The 25768-nt window shown below is 33.7% G+C and overlaps 5 protein-coding genes across 13 annotated transcripts in view; 2 read left to right on the top strand and 3 right to left on the bottom strand.

The window, feature by feature from the left end:
* The window catches only part of LOC143429476 (organic cation transporter protein-like), a 97208-nt gene that overhangs the window by 9015 nt on the left and 62425 nt on the right, over window positions 1–25768 (top strand). The gene's annotated exons all lie outside the window — the stretch shown is intronic.
* On the bottom strand, window positions 772–3703 carry LOC143429027 (protein DENND6A). Its single transcript, XM_076904382.1, has 8 exons — window positions 3554–3703; window positions 3189–3461; window positions 2927–3112; window positions 2611–2858; window positions 2346–2536; window positions 2015–2283; window positions 1734–1946; window positions 772–1647 (listed from the first exon to the last, which is right to left on the bottom strand). The coding sequence occupies exons 1-8, from the start codon at window positions 3701–3703 to the stop codon at window positions 1447–1449; spliced, it is 1731 nt and encodes a 576-aa protein (XP_076760497.1). The 3' UTR covers window positions 772–1446.
* Window positions 5760–8784, top strand: Ric (Ras-related protein interacting with calmodulin). The gene is made up of 5 exons (XM_076904604.1): window positions 5760–6026; window positions 6105–6161; window positions 6274–6347; window positions 6447–6638; window positions 6706–8784. The coding sequence occupies exons 1-5, from the start codon at window positions 5885–5887 to the stop codon at window positions 6946–6948; spliced, it is 708 nt and encodes a 235-aa protein (XP_076760719.1). The 5' UTR covers window positions 5760–5884; the 3' UTR covers window positions 6949–8784.
* Window positions 9547–12694, bottom strand: LOC143429480 (uncharacterized). 4 transcript variants are annotated; one of them, XM_076905201.1, is made up of 7 exons: window positions 12393–12691; window positions 12035–12296; window positions 11451–11751; window positions 11305–11380; window positions 10860–11030; window positions 10107–10169; window positions 9547–10004 (listed from the first exon to the last, which is right to left on the bottom strand). In XM_076905201.1, the coding sequence occupies exons 2-7, from the start codon at window positions 12199–12201 to the stop codon at window positions 9898–9900; spliced, it is 885 nt and encodes a 294-aa protein (XP_076761316.1). In that variant the 5' UTR covers window positions 12202–12296; window positions 12393–12691; the 3' UTR covers window positions 9547–9897. The 4 variants fall into 4 exon arrangements, 3 of the variants coding, with proteins under 3 accessions (XP_076761316.1, XP_076761315.1, XP_076761317.1); XM_076905200.1 differs by having other exon boundaries at window positions 12361–12690; XR_013102546.1 differs by having other exon boundaries at window positions 9931–10004; window positions 10811–11030; window positions 12361–12694.
* On the bottom strand, window positions 12397–25697 carry Hcf (Host cell factor). Of its 6 annotated transcripts, none has more exons than XM_076905174.1 (9): window positions 25382–25697; window positions 24980–25199; window positions 23459–24166; window positions 23232–23383; window positions 20243–23155; window positions 19939–20166; window positions 19487–19868; window positions 13282–19413; window positions 12397–12642 (listed from the first exon to the last, which is right to left on the bottom strand). In XM_076905174.1, the coding sequence occupies exons 2-8, from the start codon at window positions 25146–25148 to the stop codon at window positions 19283–19285; spliced, it is 4683 nt and encodes a 1560-aa protein (XP_076761289.1). In that variant the 5' UTR covers window positions 25149–25199; window positions 25382–25697; the 3' UTR covers window positions 12397–12642; window positions 13282–19282. The 6 variants fall into 6 exon arrangements, with proteins under 6 accessions (XP_076761289.1, XP_076761288.1, XP_076761292.1 ...); XM_076905173.1 differs by having other exon boundaries at window positions 24980–25262; XM_076905177.1 differs by having other exon boundaries at window positions 13282–19395; window positions 24980–25697.

Here is a 25768-nt window from a genome sequence, read left to right on the forward strand (position 1 = left end):
GTATGATATTTGCATTATATAAAACTTAAGTTTTATTGTAATTTATTGTATATTTCAATAGTTTTGTTGTAAGCTCTTGTATTTATCAGTAGTTTTACCATAATTTATTGTATATTTTAGTAATCATATTGTATTTTCTAGTATATCTCAGTAGTTTTATCGCAATTTCTTGAATATTTCCCGCTTTAGAGGTAAGAGAGAGAAAGATATATAAGGAAACTATAAGAAAGAGTGAGACAGATGCTACCCAACTTACTCGAGAACCCGTGGCGCCATCTCTGTGAAAAGTGCTCAAACTGGTCGCACAGCGTTATCGACAGTGAAGTAAACTCCTGAAAACTACTAGCGCCATCTCTCGGAGAAGATGCGAAACTAGTCGTACATTAGTTTCAATACTTTCTGTAGAGATGGCGCTAGTAGTTTTCAGGAGTTTACTTCACTGTCGATAACGCTGTGCGACCAGTTTGAGCACTTTTCACAGAGATGGCGCCACGGGTAATGAATGGAAGTAATAAAATAATTAATTATATAATTACTGTTAATTAATGCGTGTGAGCTCTCGCAAATGTAGGAATCATTTTTACTGAATATTCCCTTTTTTTGTATAATAAAATCATATAACATTCTATCAATAGAACCATTTACATAGGCATTAACTTTTCCCATCTAATTTGCATAGCAATCTTTAGTTCATACACTTGTAATTTCTCCTAATAAGAAAGGAAGTGATTGTAACATGTACAAGTAAAAGAATATTATTAAAATAAATCTTTATTACATTTATCATTTATATCAATATTTACAGATCTCAAGTTAAACACATACATATGTACATATAGAAGTACTCTCTTTTTCCCCTTCTTACATTCACACATGATTTCAATTTATGATACCTTTTATGATAGAAAATATTTCTTTGGATGTTTAAAGAAAAAAATTAGAATCGTTAAGAGTTATTTAAATGAACAATGTTAGGAAGAAACTCGGTTATATAACATGTATATGAGTTGTAAAATATTATAAAATGACAGAATCGTTTATAAAACAAAATATCGCGATATATATACATATATGCCTAACATTTCATTAACATAGGAGTGCTAATGTGAGCTCAGAAGTCTTTAGTTGCACCTATGAAATATTTTACGCACCGTTATTGACTTTTGTATCACGTTTCGTGTTACATGTAAAAAGAACGCACGGTCCTGTAATATATTTGAGTATTTGAATACGGAACCGAGAATAAAATTACGAGCAACGATGAATTTACTTTTCGCAAAGTACTTGATTTCCGTTCGTGTCCACTATTCATTGTTTATCGACAAAGAGAGCAATTTTTGAAACATTATTTAAACGTAATCCTGTCGTAACGCGGTGATGATTTTAAACCACTTCGAATGAAAACATCTTTCAACGAGTTTTAAAATGAATGCAGTAATCATAATGTCAAGATTCGTGATTCAAAATATCCTTCAGATCGTCTGGTAACGTGTGGGTGATGTCGTTTATTCTTTCTTGAAGTTTTTCTCTTACAGAATTGCCTATAGGTACTTCATCAATATAAGTCTTTTCTAATTTCTGCCGAATTCTAAGAATCATATCTACCAACTCTACCTCTTGTTTTCCTTGCACCCAAGTTTTTAAATCCTGCAACGATATTAACTTGTTTAAAGAGTGAAAAGAATACAAGCCGGAATTTAAAGAGACAGATCAGAGTTTCATCTTATATGTACCGCTTGTGATAGTGCTTCGAGTTGTATGACTTGTAACTTTTGTGATAATTCCATATATCTGGTGTGAAACCAGCCAGAAAAGTTAGGTGAACGAAAAAATCGTCTATACAATCCAACCCAATCTCCTTTTATACCTGTGGTCAATTGCGGCCCGGCGCTACTTAAAGTAGCCAGGAAATCGTCTGGATTGAACAGTTCAGGTATGGGCGTAGCCTAATGTGAAATTGTTATGTATTCTATTTCCTACTCTTCCGAAATGAAACAAGCAAAATGATAGTTACTTTAAAAGGTGATATGTCCTTCTGAAGTGGCATAAGACTTGCAATATATCTCTCAAGAGGTATCATAAAACTTTCAGTTAGTTCTATTAAATGACGTTTTAAAAGTGCGGTTTGCACTTCCCCCGGTCTTTTCGTCTGGATACCTCTGAACAACTTCTTCAATATAGTTTTATCCTTTTGGAGAAACGGTTTATACTGCGTATATACTCCTGGTTTTGAGTCCAATACTTTTAGGTTCTCAGATTTCTTTATTTTGTACCTTTGATTCTCTAAAACATGGAAAACTTCACATGGAAAATACACTGCTCAGATTTTGTTTCATAGAACTTACCATTATAACTTCCATTGCTTGTTCTAATAATATGAGGCCAATGCTGTAGAGTCTTAGCAAAAAACGGATTAGTTACACCTAGTATTACAGCAGGTGGTGATGGAGCATCTGTAGTATATTCTTTAAATTCGGAATCATGAATTGTAAAATAAGGTCGATGATCAGCGCAATACTTTAATGGTGCAATCATTCTAAATAAATATCTTTAATTATATTAATGCAATTATTTCACATATTTTGTAATAAAATCTAATAAAATACTTACGCGATAAGGGCTTGGACCATCTCAGAACAGCTAGTAGGTGAACTAGCCATAACAACAATGGGTTCGCTGAGTAATACTAATTCCCATAATAAATGTACATAACTTACAACACTAGCTAAACTTCTAAACATATCTCTTTCATAGGCAGATGTTAAAATTAGTCTTCGTGTCGCGTGGAAATTTGGCGCATGATCCATGGCAGCAATTGTGGGTACAGTTGCTTTATAGTTTTGATTCGGAATATATGTCTGAAATATGATCAATAAGAGATTAGAATATAGATAAAATATTAGAATTTTGATCTACTCATTTTTACCTGAAATAAAACACCTATAAGTGGTAAATGCACTACTTGACCAGGTATTGGAGGAGGCCATTGGTCAATTTCTCTTATGATAGCTTCCATTACTGCACTGCCCATTTCAAAAAATTCAGGTCCGATCAAAGCGCATAATTCACCAAAGAGATTCACAAATGGCAGTTTGGTAATTATAACAATACTCTAGTATACAAATAAAATTATTTATGTTTTAAAATCTCACATCTTTATCTTTGTTATTTTATTATATCAAATAAACCTTTTGGAAATATCCTCTTGGAAGAGATTTATCTTTCACTTGGCGGAAGTACACGTAACCCCAATAATAATCTTTATCGCACTGTAAAAACGGAGGAGATCTCCTATCATATTCTTTTAAAGCTTTAGTCTCTGGAACAACAGCTCCGTTTTGCCTTATTCTGACGTGATATTGTGTGTCTCCCATACAACCGGAGTTGGAGTCAGGAAAAGCAAGATAACAAACATTAGACCTCTCTTGTTCTGATAATTTGATATGAGATGGATATATAGCCTATGTAACAAAAATATTTTTCCTTTCTTAAAATAGTTAGAAATAAAAATATTGCATAAAAGAAAGAATGTAAAACATCGCAAAAGAAATACCTCTATAGCTTGGCCCAATTCAAGATCAAACGTAACAATGCATACACAATGTACCCAATTGTGAAAACGTTCCCATTTTTCGTATATTATCTCCTCTTCGTTATTCACAGTATCCATTCTCCTAGTTTTTGAACAGGAGGCAACTGACATTTTATAATAATTTGGTTTCAATGCAACGTGTACATAGTAAAGGACATGTCACCTTATTGAATGACAATTTCAAAGACTTTTGCTCATCTTATAAATTAATACGCTACAGTAACTCCTACAAAGGAATTTGTGTATCTGAAAAATAATAGTCGAAGTGATAACACACCTGCACGTGGTAAAATATGTTAACTATGTTTACCAACAAGTACTCACGGTTTCATTTAAGATGCACATTATTCCGTGCTTTCCCATTAAAATAGTCTTCTAGGAAGCATCTCTTTTGGACTTTAATAATCTCATTATTCTATCTCATTTCAGCATAAATATATATCTATATCATTACCCTGTTTAACAATATTTAAAAAACATGCAATCCACTTCTACAGTTTGCTCTGTACCATTGGGTAATCGGGGGACAAAGTGTCAGGGGGAAATGTTAATCGAAGAATGAAAAAACTCAGGTATCAAAAACGAGGGACATTACGCGTTACGATTATTCCATTATTATTATTATTCGCTATTTACATACAACCGTTAAAATGCCCACGTGTTTTCTATCTCGTGATAATAATAATCTATCAAACATGTCAGTTGGATTTTTGAAACGACGGTGTGGCAAATGAAATGGTCATCGGTATTATTCGCACCAGTACTTTTCCTCGACGAAAGTATCTCTGTATGCACGTACTCAACGTTCGGTCTCGCTTTATTGGAGAAAGTCTTCATAATGTTCGGTGTCTATAACAATAGTTATAACCTCCGAAACCAAACATGTACGTATCTTGAAATACTTTATTTATCTGAACACGTGAATATTGTCAGGTAACGTTAAATCAAAGGCATGCTACTTATATATACGGATTTAATCGACACTGTTTTGTCTCGCACTTCGGTCACGAGAGATTTCTCTACTATCCTATACCTGTAACATTAAACCATAGCGGTACTGACGCTATGTTGGTTTTAATCATAAGATCATCTACCTATACCCAAATCGCAAAACCGATGTAGAACTTATATATTTCGCTTTCGATCTTTACACATTATTCGAAATGTTTCAGAGTTTTAGTTACAAATAACACTTAAACCATAAGTTTTCTTACTAAGTTTTCATTTTTGAAATTGTCCAGCTATAAATTCTTAAAAGAAAAAATATGTTTTTATCATTTACCATTATTTTTTTAAACATTCTATTCTCTTATTTTTTTACTGCAGCTGTTAATAATGATGATAATGAATTCGATATATTTGAAAAGGGTAACATATATAGATTATATGTATACAATGTTTATCAGTTTTATGATGTGGGTACCGCATCCTTTACTTTAAAACAGTTAGAATAACAAGAATACAAATTGAGGTTTTAATTGAAAATATTAAGTTACAATCGTATAAAGTATTATACAAATGAATTCCGTAGAACATATATAACAAGAGTACATGTTTGTTTACATCATGAAAGAAGTTTTTGCGTATATTATACGAAAACCTTTATCGATGATGTGCGTACACAATTCTACGCATGCATATTACACCGGTATATTTCATATCGATTAAAATTTACAATTTGCAACACGATTACAATAAAACATACGCATCCTTTTCAAAATTATAAGAACGAATATACTTTTTTACAATAATTGCAAGTAAGAATGAAAGTATCGTGTCAGTTTAAAAATTTTAATAGACTCTGTTAGGAATCAAGGATCATTTATCGAGTGATTTCTATTATTGACAAACATTAAGTGAAACTGTTTACAATATCAATCGAAGTCGTAATGTAGTATAATGTATACGAACGGGCCTGTATACTAACAGTAGAGCCAATAAATACACCCCTGGACGAAGGACCGCGCGCGTGCTTAATCTTCGCGGCTGTCACGTTCTGTCAAGCACGGTCGTCAGCCTGCGCTCACCAGCCATGCTGTGTCTAACTGTAAAAATCATCGATTCCAGGCATTAAACGACGGCGCGGCTCGTTCACGGGCTGCCAGAAAAAGCACAGCGGGCCACAATCGCGATCAAACATGCACCGTATCTTTCCCCATCTAACAGCCGATATGGGTGTGTCTACGCGCGTGTTCCGATACGTGACCAAGTATGTCAGCCAGTTCGTAAAAGTGCGAGTGTGCCGTGGCTGTGGCGAGCATTAGGTTACCGGTAACCAGAAATTTCTCAACGATGTCAGCTGACATTCTGCAGGATAAGAGCGTGGCCTTGAACGGCAAGAATGACGTACCGGTAATCACGCAGCCCACTACCAGGGGTGGACTTAGGGTCTACAAGATTGTTGTTCTGGGTGACGGCGGTGTTGGTAAATCAGGTACGGCGATCTGTATCCGAATTTGCTCGCGATACGTGTCACGTTTTCGTGTACAGAAGGGAAACGTTAATTTTTCAGCCGTCACATTGCAGTTTGTCAGTCATAGCTTTCTTGATTATCACGATCCGACAATAGGTAAGAGCACACGTCTCTTCTAAGCTGATGCGGCAGAAGTTTGAAGTCTGTGTCTTTAGCGTTTGTTAGCTTTCAGGGTAATATGCAATTTAATGTTCTTTGTTATTGACAGAGGACTCGTATCAGCAACAGGCAGTCATAGACGGCGAGGCTGCGCTTTTAGATATATTGGATACAGCTGGGCAGGTCAGAGTCTACTATTCTTGTGCGATGCGAGTTTGTAGAGAATTCAACTTCTTTTATTGTAATTTTTTTCATATAGCATGTTTGTTGATACATACGCAGGTGGAATTTACAGCTATGCGTGACCAGTACATGAGGTGCGGGGAAGGGTTTATGATATGTTATTCTGTAACTGATAGACATAGCTTTCAAGAAGCTTTGGAATATCGGAAATTAATAACACGTGTAAGAGCTAATGAAGATATACCATTGGTATTAGTTGGCAATAAATTTGACTTACAACATCAACGAAAGGTAGAACGTCAGTCATCATCTTAGCTAGAATGTATCGACATTCTTTGCATAATGCCTATATTTACAGGTAACCACAGAAGAAGGGAAAGCACTTGCTGAACAGCTCGGGTGTCCGTTTTATGAAACATCCGCTGCTCTTAGACAATTTATAGATGATGCATTTTATTCATTAGTCAGGCAAATTCGAGCTAAAGAGAGGTCAAGAAATTCCGTGCGTAAACATAGCCGTTGGTGGCGGCTTCGTTCAATTTTTGCTTTCATTTTTAGAAGAAAACAAAGACATATTAACAATCATCATTATTCTCCATAAATTGAATTATTTTGGTAGCTTTTTTCTTTAAGCGAAAGAGTATGGCAAGCTATAAGCAGTTTGAAGTTCCGCAAATCACAACGAAAAAAATTTCTAATGATTTTTTTATATTTCATAATATGTCTCCCTAGTCTAGGGATTAATTCACTAACATCTCACTGCCTTATCTTTAACCCCATTATATTTTGAAAATGTAGGAATGGAGACATGAAGTATAGACTGCAATTCATTATTCTATGATTTTCGTAAAAATGCGATAATAAGCTTCCAGTATGGTCCAATAGTCTTCTTACGAAAATCATAGTGTGGATTTAATTATTTTTACCATTCGGAACAAGTTAAATATAAAATAATATAGACAACAGAGATATGATTTTTGAAAGAGATTTTAGTATAGAAATAATAGTGCGTCCACAAGTCTCTGTCTCCAGGTAGTTTATTCATCAATATTATTTATTAAAAAGGCTGTTAATATTATTTATGATATATCTTACAAGAAACAGTAATTGTAATAATTGCACTGTAATGCCTAACTATTTTAGGACTAGTTTACTTTTGTTTTCTTCAATTAACAGAACATTGACCACTTAATATTTTTTCTTCTGAAATATTAATTACTGATCTATACAACTATTACTTAACATGACCAAAGAATTTAATGTTTAACGTTAAACCAGCATAAGGTATTAAGTAAAAATCTTGTAAATGCAGAATATTTTGTAAGTGTTACATGTATGGAAAGCATTATATCACTAAATAATTGTTACACAATCGTAATTAACGATGTATACTCTACAACTGAAAATTATTTATGCTAATTTAATTTCTGCAGATAATAATTAAAAATGATTTTATATTAAATTAAATCATAACACAGGTATATAGCAAAGTTATAATAATTTTTAAAGTTTACAATACTGTTATATATTTAAAAAATCGCACAAACTGAAAAACTTTAAGAAAATATTTCCCTAAATGAAAAGAGTATTTATACAGATATATTTTTATGTTTTTAAATTACACAGATAATATTAACAATGAGTATTGTTATAGTAAGTAAAAAAAATCTTATGTTTATAAATCACTAATAACTACAAAAAACGGCTCCTAAATGAAATTAAAATTTTAATAGCATACAGGTAAAAGATTCTATTTTCATGATTTTTCATATTTGCTAATATTTTTACCTCGCGCAGCTTAAGAATACGTGTTTTCATTTTTAGAGCATGTATATGTTACAGATTAATTAAGTTTAGCTGTAAGTGAATAGAATTATAATATAATCTAAGTAGTTTGCCATGGTAGGTAATATAAAAAAAATAAAGCCACAGTGGCAAATAGTCATCATACAAAAAAAGAAATGGTTAAATGTAAGTTTATGTACTAAACGTCTAGTCGTTACTTAATGTTTCCTAGTCAAATTCTGCATTTTGTTAAATATGCAATAATTTACAGTTTACATACACAGTTATAAATTTTGATCAAGCAGAGATAAACGTGATCGTTTATATGTTTATCATACGTTATAAATATTTATACATGTTGATATTATATTTGTTATAACATTTTATAAACAGTTTACTAATAAGATAAACTGATTATTAATATTTAATCCATTTTATTAGCTCACATAACATAAACCGACCATTTATTTTATAGGAATGAATATAAAGTATTATTGTCAAAATTGATAATTAACTACATGAATAATAGCTTTGTACCAACACAGAAGTATTAACAATTACAAATTAACTGTATGTAGCGATTGAATATATAATACGAATTCTATATAATATATGTATTATGTAAAATGTGTTTAATCTTCCAAAATTTATTACAATGAAAAGAGATTACAACTATTTTATTTACTTACTATATTTGTTTTTATATTCGTTTGGAAACTGAAAAACATACAGTATAAATCATGAGAAAAGAAACGAAAATTTAGAAACATATGATATGGTTATATGAAATTGAAATTCCTAGAACTATGTTTCCTGAAGAGAAACATAAAGTATGCTACATATATTACATTTAAATTAAATTAAGCATATACAAACATTAAAAATTAAAGATAATATAAATAATATTCTAAATTAAAATTCTGTATTCAAAAGAGAAAGTACAGAAGAAACACATTTTACAATGACAATACAATAAAATAATTAGACGAAATATAAATTTATGAAGTATACTATCCTAAGGATTTTAATAAGAAAAATTTTAAAATACGCACATAATACATATGCTCATTTTGATATTGAGCAATAAATTGATATACATTTGATGTGTACGAGTTGTAATATTGTAATGCATTAATTGGAGATAACAAAATGCAAATTGTAATTTGTATTTAAAATATATGTGGCCCTAATCGACAAATACTCCATTTCTGTATCATACATTTTCATATTCAATATGAGGAACTTATAATAGTATTATATACTATTTTATAGCTAGGTAGGTTTACAATTAATATATATTGGTTATCGTGTAAAGATTTATTTTTAATAATTATTTAAGTTACATTTAATGATTACCGAATTTTTATAGTATTTCTATTAATAGAAATGATATAAAATAGAATAGCAGAAAACATCTGTTTTGCTTATTTACATTTACTCTAATAAAAAAATATAATGATATTAGAAAATAATGGCGAAATTATCTAAATAATAAAAAGTTGAAACAATTTTTACATAGAAAAGAAACAAGAAATGGTACTTAAACAAGTTCAGAATCCTTTTGTTATTTTGTTTTTGATTTATATAATTGCACTATAAAATATTACAAGTTGATAGATTTTAGACTCGTATCATTACTCATAAAGGAATGATTATGAATTGTGTGGAGCATTTAACTGTTCTTTGTTCATAGAATAGTTACAATCCAATTGTCTTTAATAAATGTGTAACATATTTTCTTTTTACTCATTGAACAAAATATTCTTTAGTTATTCATTGTCAGTCTTTCTTCATTGGTTCCATCCTTCATATGTTGATCTCTAATACTCTCTATTGCTTCCATGGTTCCTGTATTTCCAGGTTTACTACTTTCTATATAAATCGTAAAAAAATTAATCACATATATCTAGTAAGAATTTTATAACAAGTAAAATATGATAAATGATGTATATTTAAATTGTAACAAATATTTACCAGGATCTGGAGTGTTGCCTTCATTTGAATCATTATTCTTTTGATGTTTGGAACTTGTATCAGCTGAAAATCATTTGAACTAAATCATTACTCTAAAATAAAATAGTAAAAATTATTTACAAAAATTTTCAACTTCAGTTGATTGTACAAATAACCATTAATGCTACATTTTAGTAGTCCCCTGGTATTAGTGAGTCCTCACCAATTAGTTTACAAATACATACATTGCTAACAGCATTTTATGATGCATTCTAAATCTAAACAATAAATGAAAATGTTGTATAATGTATTTAATATTTATAATACTGATATACTTTTTATTTCTTTACATATTTATACAAGTAACATTGAATCAAATTTAAGAGTAAATATTAGAAGCACAATTAAAGTAAACCTTTCGACAATATTCTGTAATCATTTGTATCAGAAGTGGTACTCTTTCTATTCATATAATTTAAAATGACTATATTTTCTTGATCCTTAATTTATTGTTTTTAACCTAAATTAGTATGTTTATACATTGTATAGGGTCAAAAACTTATTTCTTCAGTCATAGTTTAATTCATTTTATATATGTCTAGTAATTAAGCAACGGAACATGTTTATTAGAAAAGCCATTTAACAACAAAAGTCTGATAAATAGATGCATCAAAAAATACAATGGACTTTTATGTACAGAGTTATTGTATGAGTGCTGCTTTTACTTTTGTGACAATCTTCTTTTCCCCTGAGGTAGGAGAAAAGTATCACTACCTTTCAGCATTGTAACAGAGTAGCGAGGACTTAGGCGCATAGCGCCAGGTGGATCTTTTGGAAGTATCGGAATTCCATGGTATTTCAAACCACGATCACCGGCTAAGGATATTTTTACAGCTGATATCGGAACAGGACCCAACTGAATCTTGTTATTTACCGAAGTTGTTGCTAAATTGGCAAAACGCCAAAATATCATATAATGCCAAGTCAATCTTAAATAAATAATCGAAAGTTAAGATAAAAGCTGCATTGTATAATGCTGACGACTAACATCCTGAATATGTTAGCATGATTTAGAAAACTATTGGTCAGAAAAGTTGGAATATAAAGCAATAAATGTTTCGAAATTATTTCAATTTTAATTTTACTTCACATAATACCAGAATGGCAATAGTACAAAATGGAATAAAATTGGAGAGATATGTAAAGTATTGTGACTTACGTTGTGGAAGAATATCAACTTTTTTCTGAGGAGTTTGGTTGCATGTAAGTTTAGCTTTATCGAGATCATCCTTTAGCTAAAAAGATTTAAATATTATAAATATTCTCAATCATATCATGAAATTAAAATTACACTTTAGTTTGTACCTGTTCTACTTCTTCTTGTAACTTTTTATTTTCATTTCGTTTTGCATCCAACTCTGTATTGAATTTATCTTTCTCTAATCTTAATGTCTCCAATGTTACAGTTTTAGTAGCATCTAACTTATTTAATGAATCCAATTCACCTTTACATGTATTAAGATTATATATCAACTCATCGTTTTTCTTTTTTATTTCTGCTTGTTGATCCAAACTCACACGAAACAACCTTATTTCATCCTCCGCATGCTTATACTTTTGTTCTACATTTCCACGCAAAGTGACACACTGATCTCTTTCTTCAGCGCTAAAACATAATTTTAATATGAATATTAATATAATCCACCATGATAAACACATGTATTGCTGTAAGCCTTCCATTAACTGTAAAACCAGAAATATCAAGAAAACAGTGACATTTTGCATGCTTCAAGTTAATATAATTCTTAAAGAATTATATAGTGTGGGTACTTTTACTAGAACTATGGAGAAAATTGTAAAAAATTGATAACCCAAAAGTTATTTTTTAAAACAGATAGTATGTAGACTTATACTGGCAGAAGATTGTACTTTACAATAAGTTTAGGTACCTGTTTTTAAGTTGTTCATTTAGTTCGTCGATTTGTCTGACTAGCTCAATATTTTCAGAAGATAAAGTCCACCAGTTGCAGATAAGCATTAAACAAGCGACGAGAAGTCCTCCGACGAGGAGGGGAGGACATCGGCCTCCTCCGACTCTCATACTGTCAATTCCCATTCCTTATTTATTATATTTTATTTAACAGTTACACATGTGCGTTGCACAACTCGCACGTGTATGAAAAATCAATCCCCACTATATGACAGTTACGTCTATTCGAAAAAAACCAAGGTGAAGAAGCGGACAACTCTAAGCCTCATAAAATCCATTACTTACAATTAACTCCAAATGACTGAAAATGATAGTACTCTCTTAACCTTCTCTCTGAATACGAGACTGTCTTTTGACGGATTCTTACAAACTCTTTCGTGAAAGAAAACACACTTGGTTAGTCGTGGGCGTATCTAGTATCAACACTACCGGTACTGACAGCGGTGCACATGCATTTTGTCAGAAAAAATGATGATCAAGTTTATATTTCGACGTGTCGTCGTTTTTAATGCACATTGAATAAATTCATTTATTTATTGGTAGTCGTGACATCGGTGTTAAAACGATCTAAAATCAATACGGTGCATTCATCGTGCTGAAAGAACTAACAGCGACGACTAACCACAGCAATCACACGTACACATTGAAATGCATACAAGTACATGGTCAGACCGCATGCTCACATTTTAGACATATACACGGGTATATATGTATTCATCAAGGATAAAATAATGGTAGGCTATCAAATACATACATGCGAACAGACGACTTTAACAGGATACCGACTTTTTATCCTTACGAACATCTCCTTAGTTAAATTACCTTGCTGCGCATCCGGGAATCGGAGAATTTGCTCACTATCTATTAGCACATTTCAGCTATCGTAAGTGATAAGATGATGTATTCAAGTATTTAACGTATCTATTGCCAATTGTTACTAATTGAATGGGATATAATACGTAACACAAATTTGAGGTAACGTATTGAAATCTATTGCTTGATAAGTCCTTTTAGCGTCAGTATTGAAACATTTGGAATAAACTATTGTATTGCGAATTACTATTTAAATAATAAAAAAATACAGTAAAATCAAGAGTTATGTTTGGGATGACGTTCATGAAAAAATGTGCACAGGCACATAAGTTTACATACATTTATTCTGTTCTCTTTATTACATATAATATATATATGTTTAATTTACCCTACCATTGAAGAGAATCTATAGTTGAATAGAGTGAAAAACAGCGCGATCACGTAATGAACTCAAACGCCAAGAGACACTACACTCAAACTCGACGTTCAAATCCATCGTAACACGATTCACTAAAAGATTACTTGTTTTAAGAAACAGGCGAAACTATTTTCAACTAATCGATGGTATGTGATAACATAAAAAGAGAAGATTGTACAAGCATGCAAATCGCTTGAAAATTAATTCCCGCCAAGTACTAAATTTTTAACATCCTCGAGTACAATTAACTTGATGTATCATTCTTTTTTTTTTTTTGTTTTCTCTGTACGAACTACGCTATTCTGAAAATATATTTTTGGTAAATGTACCTGTAGCCTCGATTGAAATAAGAAAATGATCGAGTTATAATGACAAAATTAAAACAGATTTATTCTAATTAAATACGAACCAGCCAATGTTGGTATCATTTTATTATCTGGTCTTGCGTTAATTGTACGCATCTTTTTTTTTTCATTTATGAAAGTGATCGTAATTATATATATGTATATATAAAAAAAAAGATCCACATAACGTATACACACAAGTTATTATATAGGCATCGTTACTGTTCTATCATCCACGTTCAGTGACTATGCCTGTACGTCTGAACGAAAATAAAATATATGATAAATGTAATATGCGCTTCCCGGACATCCCAGTCGGCATCTGTATATTATCGTTATGCGAAACATGTCGACCGTGAATTGTCGATTTTTCACTTCTCTTTACGTTCTAAATCTAGCCTCATGGATGTTCGTCGAAGATCCGAAACATTCCGAGCTAGACGTGGAAAAATAATCTATTGTTGCAAACGGCCGTACATTAGTATTCCGCACACTCGTACGTATTTACATACATACATGTTACACACGGGACACGTTCCATCCATATTTTTGTTTTTTTTTCTTTTTCCATATGTATATAATCTAAAGCGATCGAAAATCGTGCTGCTTCGAAATTGATCGACGCGGAACAAATAGATTAATTTTTCCATTTATATCATCATTGTTTCTCAGTTTTAAATACGGAATTGCATATCATATAAATTTATCTAATTGAACACAACGCAGTATGAAGTTGAGTAGTTGAGCAATAGATTTCTCCTTGTCTTTAACTATAATTAATGATTTTGTAAAGTGTTTCGAAGCCACGACGTTTTTTATACAGCAGCCCTTCTCGAAACAGCATAATTATCGATTAATAAGTTTTTTAACATACATACATCAAATGAAAGTATCATACGGAGCGATTCGCTGACGCGAACTTATGCTCGCAACGGATACCACATGCAACGAAGCACGTGGTAGTAACATCGAGATGCGCAGAAATTTTGCATTTTCTGTGAAAAATATTCACCAGAAATGCATTGGATGTTATCGTTTAAGCTATTGTCGAAAAATCGATAACTTCTCGACGTCCCTTTCGTTCATCGCGTAACTAGAATATGCTTTCTTCTCTTCTCCGAACAAAAGGGAAACGAGAGACAAAGGTACCGTTTTTTCTGTGTATAGATACATCTGTGCTAGCTACTAAGAATAACTTTATGTTGATTCTCGTGTATATGAATACCACGTTTTCTTATTTTTAGTCAATTAATCGGTCGATATGGTGAACAAATGCAAAATGTGTTTCACGGAGTCGTTTTCTATTCTCACCTCGTTTCGTTTGTAATAAAAACAACGCTAACATGATTAATTCGACATTTGTTTATAGAATACATCATCTTTTTTTGCGTAAAATGTAAAAATATTGCACAGAAATTTGCGTGTCCTCTTTTGTTCACTCTCCGTTATTCTCACAAATTACGAAGTTGCAACCAAACTCTCGTGCTCTCATTCATCGATCAACGAATTTATATTAATTAACAGATCCATTTTGCTATAACTTAATCAGTATCGTATAATTATAGGGAAGCGATTGACACTCGAAATTGGATGTGGTATGATGCTCGGAAATAGAAGCCGGAAGAAGATAAACCAGTATGAAAATGAGCCTGCGTGTTATTTAACGCTGACCATCGTGCTACTAGAATGTTTAAAATGACGTTAGAGTATCCTTTTTCTTTATGATGTCATAAATTAATCGTTAACGTGAATTATGAATATTCATCGATGAAAGGAATGATCTCTTAGTCATCAAATCGCACATCGTTAATTTCGTCGTTTATTTCGATTCTAATAGAATTCTATAAAATACAATAGTAATTGGCTTTCGAAATAATGATTCCTATAAAAAGTGACGAATCGATCTTAAAAAGTAGGGCATTTTTATCTATAAACGTCTGTAATGTTTTAATCGTTAACGACCGTTCGCTTCACAACGGCCTGTATGAATATAAATTTATATATCGAGGTATAAAATTACAATCTGTAAACGTTGATCAGTATCTCTTTTAATTTTTTATTTTTTATTCGTTTACGTACTGACTTTTTGCGATTAGGCACACTAACTTTTCTTTAAGTTCAGTTTAAGAAACGTGTGATACTTTTCGACTGATTTAATTACAAAATTTGTCAAATTTCCAAAGGAAATCCACGAGAGAAAGTAGCGTTTCAATTTCTTTATCTTTGTTTTTTTTGTGAAGATCATTGGTCTCAAAAAATTGAAACTATGTGAATTTTACAATTACTTTTCTCGTATACATTATTCTTGATTACCAATGAAAATTGTTGTATCTTATCTCGAAAGGATTACTCGTATGCGAATTTTATCGTTAAAACACAGTTCTAAAATTCCTCGCAGTCCCGTGCACGACGAGGCTATCGGAAACTCGATCGAAAAATACAAATATTATAATTATTCAGTACGATTGCAGATTGTGTGCAATACTAAATACTGTCTATTCTGCGTGATGTACGCTTAACTTCTATGAGACTTCGCAGCAAATTCGAGGTCACTTAGAACTTCGTCACGTAATCGTTTCATTCAATTTCTCTATCGCGTACAAATCACTTTCTAACTATTTAGATTTCACGCATGTTTGCACATTGCAATTACATTGTGTGGTTTCATGATCTAGTCACGTAGAAAGACTCTACAGTAAAATCGTGGTGTGATACCATTTTCTCTTTTTTATTAGATGGTTAAAATAGTACGAAAAATTGGAACATTACGATTTACTTTCGACTATATGTTTCTGAAAACCATTGACAGGTTTCGAGCATAGTTTATGCGTTGAAAAAAAAACATTATAATTATTTGCACTTATATTTATTTAACCGCTAATGTTCTTCCAAGTTTTCACGGCTCAAGTTCTTACGATCAATACTATCTAAGAGATCTTTAGATGTAGATCGTGTTGGTCTTTTATGAGATTGATTTTAATGTCTTCTTACGAATGTACACGATTTACATCCAGAAGTCTTAGGCAGTATTCATTTTCTTGCCCTGTTTATTGTAATAAAATATTTCGAGAAAATTATATCTCACTGCCTGTGTAATATTTGCTTTCGTTACTGCCAAAAGTTATAAAAGATTAACAGAAAGGCAGCACGCGAAACATAGTGCTGAAGTATGTAATGCAATATATTATAACACATTATTATAATGGAAGTAGAATCAAGTACTTCCTACTCTATTATTCTATTTATCCTTTCTGTTCTTTTCTACATTTTCATTTTCTGCTACCTAATTAATAATGAGTAAAGGAAGTTAGCCGTAAACTTAGAAAAAAGAATCTCTGAAATTTGAAGCAATAAATTTGTTCACAAGTTTCAGGTATACAGCAAACAGATTGCAACACTTTTACTGGTATGATAAAATGAAGTTTAATGTCTTTTTTTTTTAGTACTTTTAGCATAGTTACAGTTAGTTTAAAGATGCATGTATCTACAGTGTAAGTACACATTCACGTTATAAAAGTCGCTACAGTGAAATAACGAATATTTCATGTAAGATATATATATATATTTTTCTATATTTATTCATAGTTTTTTTTCCTCAGTATATTCGGATATTATGGATAATATTTCAATACATTTGGATGGAACAAAACATTATACCACATATACGTACATTTTGAAATTATTTCATCTGCAGAATATGTATAATAGGTATGAACTGATATTCCAGTACGGTCTAGTGTTATTTTCCTGTCAATAAAACTTACAAAACAAGATAAACGAACTAATAACTTTTATCAATTAGTCGTAGAAGCATTTTATAATATCGCGTAAACTTTAGACAGAACAGTCTGTAATTGAATTTCTGTTTCCTCTTTTTAATGTGTTAGTTTGAAATTTGTAAAGAAATTAATTCGATTCGAAATAGCACGGCAAATCAATGCAAAGTTATTAGTCCTTTGGGTTGTCTCGACTTCTTAACACATCTTGAATATGCTAGTTATTAGGGTATTGTTAATATAAATTTGTAGCTTAAAATATTAAAACGCTACGTTAATGCTTAGGCTACGAGCAAGTAACAGAAGGTTCGTATTCATAATCTAAAAATATAATGTGCGCTTAAATTATTGCAGATTCAACATATATAGCCCCAAGCCATCTAATTATACTGTATGAACTATATTCATAACTTTTTTTACGATTTATAGGCCTTGTTCAACCTCAATTTTAAAAGCTGTTTAATGATACGAACTAAAATATATTATGCTCAGACGAACTAAAGAGATGCTTCCTTTTTATTAGAAAAATTGACATGTGACTGATTTTATTTACTTTTTCTATAAATTTCTTTCTTTGTTTTTTTTTATATTAATTCCTTGACTTAGTATCTTAAAAGATTAAACATTACATTAGACATAATATATTATAATGATACACTATTCACACACACAAATAATTATTTCGTTGCCATATAAAAATATTAACTTCTTTCAAATTTTGTTATACTCCAAAATATATCAACGCTTTTGAAACCAAGTTTTTAAACTTTTATCACGAATAATACGTGCAATTCTACTAACTTATATTTTCTCCTTTTTTTCTTTACAAAATATCTTTCATTTGTTGCTGAAAACATTAACAAAATTACGAACGCAAATTTATATTTAAAACAATTTTACACTACGTGCTCCTTTCTTTTTTTTACATTGATTCCATATTTTCTTTGCAATTGGCAGTAACAAAAGTATAATCAGAATAAAGTGTAGCACCGATGTTCTATACAGAAGATGGTAATAACAAAATTTCTTTCACACTTGCATCGCGTTGCAAAATTTCAAAAAAAATTTCAACAAGGACAATCCTAAATAAAATGAAGAGAATATTTCCAATCACAGTATTTACAATAAATATTTAAACGTAATGAGGAAGTTTTTCCAACTTCTAAACTATATTAGAAAATCTGTACGTATACATAGCTCAGTAATATTAAAAGAATTTCAAATATGAATAATTTAAAATAAATTCGATTAACCTTCCGTATAAATTGAACAAATATTTTATTTCACTATTTTATTTTTATTTGCACAGCTTTGTTAAATTTATCTAATGAAAAGTAAAAAATGAAGGTGGTCAATATTGTACGAAATCATATGTACCATAAGTGATGCAAGTGTTGTCATCATAGATATGTTACGACATTCGTGGAAAGCATTCTTATAAACGTGGAAAAACTTTGTTTAAACTTCGAAATAACCACCTTGCCGTTTATTAACAGTACTCGTGTTATCTTTACAGAAAAAATGTCGCGGTTTCGCGAAGGAATAGGAGAATAACGGTGAGTCAGAAAACGCAGTATAGAAAGACCTTGTATTCATATATAGAACACTTAAAATACTTCTTTTTTTTTTTAAACCCTTATGTTTATACCTCAATTGTAGCTATGGACACCTCTTCCGTCGCTCCTACATATCGTGCATTCATTTCATTTGCTCGTATGTCACGTTGTTTCTTATTCGAAGAATATACTGTTTCATCATCGTTGTTAGGCGTGTGTACCAGCGGAAATTAAATAATGAATAGCGCTGTTTGGATATTTGGGCTGTAAGAGGTCAAGGAGAAACAGGCTCACGAAAAGTTAGCTACTTGGTCTCTTTAGTTTCACCTTCTTCTGTGGGGAGCCTCCTTGTAAGCGTATATTTACACCGCGCCTCTTCACTTGGGGGTTGTTCTCCATGAAATTAGTTGGATCTGATGACGATACAGATGCTAGTACGGAAATGAACATTTTGTAATTTTTAAGATTATCGTTAATCTCACTAGAGAGAAAAACTGTACCTACCTTGTTGTAACCACCTAACTTGCGTCGCTGGTCCATATCCTTTAACATTTCGTGCTGCTATTCTAAATATTATGGCCGGTGTTCGTGTAGTATCAACGTAAGCGGCACTAAGGGAACTATTAGACACTGAACAGGAATTATTTGTACCGCAGTAAAATTTCGTGAATGTTAAGTTCGAATTCGACGACGTTGTCTTTGGTTCTCCGTTATTACTCGACGCAGTATTTGCCATAGCTATATAAGCAGAATATTCCAAGATGGGTCCATCGTTTCTGTTAGGCGGTGGTTCCCATGAGATATGAGCACCATCGGCCGTTTTACTAATTTTTATAGCGCTAGGCGCTCCGGGGAATCCCGGAACGTACGTCCTGAACGCAGAAACCTCGAAGAAGAATTTTATAAATTAAACATTTTTATGTTAATATCAGCACTTTTATAATTATTTTATCTACCTCGCTCCAATCACTTTGTCCACAGCTATTCACAGCTGCAATTCTAAGTTTATAAATGGTTCCTTGTTCTAGGGGAACCTTTGTTCTTCCTTCAAAAACATCCATAGTTAATGGTTGCGTTATATCTAATGGTTCATCACCAGGTAAATAATAATGTTGTACGGTAAATCTTGATTCTTGTGTTACTCCAACGTCATACCATTCTTCCTCTTTCTTTTCTTTTTCAGTCTGTAAAAAAAATATTGAAGGATATTTTAAGACGTTCATTTTTACCTGTTTATTATAATAAGACGTTTATTTTTACCTGTTCAGCCTTTATTTTCATTGGTTGTTCTGCTGAACCTAAGGCAGCAGTAGCCAACGTGGTTAATGCTGTGGAATCGTCTCCGTTTTCCGTTCTACTACCATTCATTTTTTCCTGTTTCAAATTCTCCTTTTTAATAGATTCTTCTTTTATCTCCATCTTTACGGGAACTGCTGGTTTCACAATATCCATTTCCTTTTCGAGGACCGCAACGGCACTGATAGATGACGTGGGCGGTTCGGGAATTTTGTCCTGTTTCATTGGCTCATCAGGTTGTTCTAGCTTTATTTGCATGATAGACGTTGTGATTGGAATATTAACATTGGCAGGAGTTAAACAAGTATCAGTGACCATTGGCTCATCGTTGTCTTCTAACGTTTCCATTGGAGTTCCTTCCGGAAGATCTATTGACGGTTCCGTTGCTTCATCCTTGATTTTTTCTACAACTTGATTATCTTCTTGAGAAAGCTGTGATATACTATCTTCGGGTGATAAATGTTCCGGGACAGACGACTTTGCAGCATCAGAAGTATACGTATCCATTGCCATTATCTTCATACTACTATTCTCGATTTGCTCACTTTCCTCGTTCTCCGGTAATTCCATAGCATCTGGCATAGAGGCGTCTTCTGACGAAGCTTCTATTGGATCCTGTATACTAGACATCTCAGTTTTTGTCTGCGCTTCCTCTGTTGACGTTCTGTTCATTATTTGCATATCACTTTCATTTGCTGCTTCCGGTTCATTGGTTACTTCCGTAGGCATTTCATTTTCATCTGGTTGGACATCAATAGAGGGCTCTGGATCTACTGGAGTATCTTCCGCAGAGGTTGAGGAAACAGGAAGTTCAGGTGCTGTTTCTGACGATACTTCTGGGTCTTTCATGGAAGAATCTTCCATATGTACGGCTTCTGTAGGCGCAGCATCTGTATCCTGCTCCATATTTGTAGAATCTTCCACTTGTGATTCTTCTTGATTCTCTAAAGCGGAATCCTCCGCCAAATCAATCTTATCGTTTTCTTCATCATCATCAGACAGAAGCAGATCCGCCGGACCATCGACTTGAGGAATTAAAAAGTTACCTTCCCTATCGATTTGCATTGATTCACCAGCTCCCATTTGGGAAACCAACGCAGCCGCAGTGGTTGTTTCATCGCCGTTACAACTATCTTCCATCTTATTATCTCCTGCTCCACCATCGTCTGCGGATACCATGAAAGACAGATCACCAGAAGGCTCTTGTACTGGATCAATTAAACCCGCCTCTGCAGCTAATGCAGCCAACGCTGCATCAGTGGTTGCAGGACCATCAGACGTCGATGCTAACGAAGCTGATGGTTGCTTCTGCGATGGAACGAACAACATTTTACTGGTATCTATTGTCTCGGATGTGCTTGTAGTCGCTATCGTGCTACTCGTAGGCATTAATGTAACCGTTTTCGCACCTATTCCACCAGACATTTGTAATGTCACAGGTTTACCAGATACTGTCACAGTCTCCGGTGCTTTTTGTATTTGTGGCATTGTGACAATCTGGCTCTTCCCAGGATTAAAGATAGCTTGTGGATTTCCTTTAGTAGCAATAGTTACGGTTTTCGGAACACCACCTTGACCCGGAACTGTGATAGTAATAGGCTTCCCAGTGGTTCCACCTCCCATAGCTCCGGATGAGACAACGATCATTTTTACTCCTTGCTGATTTGTTACGTGATTAGTAGCTGACAAAGGTAAAACGTTCACGGGTGTCGTAATATTAGCTGTCGTCTGACCGCTACCAGCTTGAGACGTGGTGACGGCTTGTACAGCTCTTAAGCCAGATCCCGTTGTAACTACTATTATTTGATTACGACCAACCAACCCACCATTGCCACCAGGTTTAGTAATCATTATTGTTTGTTTACCGCTAATATTTTGCCCCTTACTCATCGCTACGATACTAGACGTTTTCATAGTCGTAATTATTTTAGAACCTTGTACGGTATTTGGGTTTACTAATCTCAGTATTGTCGGCCCCTGATTAAGTGGCTTCGCACCTGTTGCTTGCACAGGTTTCCCGGGGATAAGGCTTACTTTGGGCACAGTTGCAACCATTCCCTGCCCCGTTTTAAGAAGATGTACGATCTGTGGTTGACCAGATATATTTTGGCCTGGTTTTTGCAGAATGATCTGTTTACTTTGTTGCGCTGAAGCAGTTCTCAATACTGTCGCTCCAGGCGCGGCAAAACGTATTTGTTGGCCAGTTTGTACGTTCTTCATCCTTATTGTATTTGCCGTAGTTTGCGGAAGAATCGGTACATTGTTCATACTTATTTTCGGTGTAGCCGCAGCTGCTGCCGCTAATGCAGCAATTCCTGACATAGCAGCTGGTGTTTGACCTGCCACTGTAGTACTAGGAGTAGGTGGTTGCTCCGTAGTAGCGGTTGTTGCTGTTGGCGTTGTTGTAACTAAAGGAGAACGAATTCTGATCAGATTTCCGGCTACTCTCGGTGTCATCGGACTCGATGGTTTTGTTACGCTTTGTGATGGTACTGGTGGTTTCTGAACTGGGCTTTGTACAGCTGATTGAACTCGGACTGGAGTCTGCGGAGGTATGGACGGTCTAACAGGGGTTGGAGTTTGAGGAAGCTCGGGAACAGCAGTAACAGGTGAAGATGTAGCTGAATCAGTTGCAAGAGTAACCATTGCCGATGTCGTGGTAGGTGTTGCTGGTGTGCTGGCTGGAGTGCTGACTGCAGGAAATGTTCCAGTCGTCGCTGAAGGTTTGCATTTTTGTATTTGCAGTACGTAGTATTGTGCAGATGGTACTGGTGTCCATTGAATTTCCAATGCTTGCAAACTGGCTCTAACTAAGTTCAATTTAGATGGTGCAGATGGCTTACCGACCTCGAGGTACCATAAATCTTTGCAACAAACCTATCAATAAAAAGTAAATTGTATTGTATAACAGATAAAACCGCTCTTAAATTAAAAATAAATCATAAGGACTAACCCTAACCTGATTATTCCAAGCTTTGCGATATCCATCTCGACCGGACCATACATAAAGTTTATTATGCATTCCAATTGCACAGTGACCAGCACGTGCGCGAGGAACATTTTCTTCCAGGGTATCAACTGTCAACTGCTCCCATGTCCAAGTTTCTAAATGAATATTTATTGTATTATAGTAAATTAATTCTCACTCTAAGATAGTTCTCAAATATAAAGTCAATTTACCTATATTTAAACAGGCCAACGTGTTTGTGCATTTCCATTCTTTTTCATGTGTTGCAACCTTAACATCATCAACAACAAGTGGTACCCAGCCTCCAAACACATACATTCGATGGCCGATTAAAGTGGCAGTATGAAGAGAACGTGGTAATGGAATAGGTCCATGAACTACTGGTTTGTGCCAAGTCATAGAATCGACATCAAGATACCATAAGTCACCCAAACGACAGCCGCTCATACCACCATAAATCACTAAGCAGGTTTTTCCTGTTTTACTATCTGTATAAGACACTCCAGTATGAGACTCCCTGGGTGGTGGTGCATGTCCATGTGTTTGTGGTACATCCCAAGCTGTCCCTCCATTGGGAAGTAGTTCAAGGGTATATAGATCATTTAAATATCTTGGTATATTGTTTTTATGATCCTCACTGTCATTAGCTAGCCCCCCAAAAAGAAAAACCCTATTACCAATAAGGGTAAAACTATGCCCTAATCTGGGACATGGGGGAGGATCATTTTCTGGTGGTCTTGGTCTCAGTTTTTTCCATTCCCACCTAACTGCTTGAAGTTCATAAAGCTCATCCGAATATTTCCCATATTCTACCATACCACCGAAGACCAAGATACGGCTCCCATCAACAACAAATCCATATGCTGCACAGCCAGGTGGAATATCACCTTTTGTCGATGGTACAAACCATTGATTTGTTGCTGCAAAATATGAAAATATAATTTGATGATTAAATTGATCAAAAAAATTATAAACGTTTGCTTAACAAAAGAAAATAAAAAGGTACAAAAGCTTAATTAAACTCGCAAAATAACATTAATAAACTTAAAAAATTAAATCATAACATCAAATTTATTAAATATTATTCTCTGCTTTTATTTATATTTAAAATAATGTTACACTTTCAGTTAAAATTAACTTTATTATCATCATACATATGTTATTTTTGTGTTATAAATTATATCTAATCTAAGCAGCGTGTTTCATCAAGGCAAGCATTTCAAAATTAAGTACAACATATTCGTTGCAGTACGCAGGCGTATAACTGTTGACAACATAGGAAAAGAAATGCCGTGCGCATTCATGATACGGTAAAGATGTGAAAACCTAAAACGAAAGAGTGGGAGGAGAAATAGGAACGGAAGGAAAAAAGAGAAGGAAAGGTGAAGCGTTAACGTGGAATGACGGGAAACGCGGCGCGTTGCAAACCGTGGTGGGGCGTATAAGACAGCAATGGCCGCTCCCGTGCGTATAAACATGAAAAATGACAGATCGCACTAATTCTACATGTAAAATTACTCCAATGTCTAACAAATAATACTGAAAAAGACATGTAGAGCGAAAGTGCAGCCAACGTATATGAAATATATGATGATAACGCATCTGACATAAACAAAATTCACGGTTTTCATGGTGATCCGGCCGGTGACCGTTTTGTTAATGTATGCCGCCATCTTGAATCGCGGGAATCATCAAGAACGGCGCGAAAGACGCACAGTAAGGAAGCAACTTACTCGTGTTATAGACATGAAGCTCGTCAACAATGCCCTCGTTTCCACCGCCGAAAACGACCATAAGGTCTTTAAGAGCAACTGCCCTGTGTCCATGTCTGGGTCTTGGCTGGGGTCCGGACGGATTTGTGATCCGCTTCCACTTTAGCATGGGTGCCGCCATGATGACCATCGATCACATCATTTTTTCATACCGCGCAGCTATGCACCCACCGCGTTACCCCTAGAGCAGTAGGACGCCCGATGGTTTCGGTGTTAGTGTGCCCTTTTCTTCAAACTTTTGTACCTTCAATGTTCACGGTACGACAACTTGGATAACTTCGAAGGCTCACACACCCAACGAAAACTTACTACTTCTTGATATTCTTAACACTATCAATATCGTACGTCTTGATTATAACCTACCTTTAACTATAGTTTCTTATTAACTAACTTGTCTCAACAAAGGAGTTCATATACACGTACAGTCGGATGAATACTTCTCGATAAGTAATCATGAGAATTCTACACGATTTAGAAGACGTCTGTAACGTAACACGTATACACAGAACGCACACCGTATATTTACGTTCACGATGTTTACGGCACTGGTTTCATATCTTCTAGTGTGCTCACTCAGTACTCATCGATGATCCAACTATGCATATATTTTTCATCCTGCATAACTACTATTATAGCTAAATAATAATTTTAATTATGTGCTTCATTTGAAAGGTATCTGCTGCAATATTTTACAATATTTATGAAATAAGTGTAGCATTATATTTCCTTTAAGATTTCTACAAACGGATG

This window comes from Xylocopa sonorina, chromosome 11 (assembly GCF_050948175.1).
Source record: "Xylocopa sonorina isolate GNS202 chromosome 11, iyXylSono1_principal, whole genome shotgun sequence".
In the NCBI taxonomy this organism is placed as follows: domain Eukaryota; kingdom Metazoa; phylum Arthropoda; class Insecta; order Hymenoptera; family Apidae; genus Xylocopa; species Xylocopa sonorina.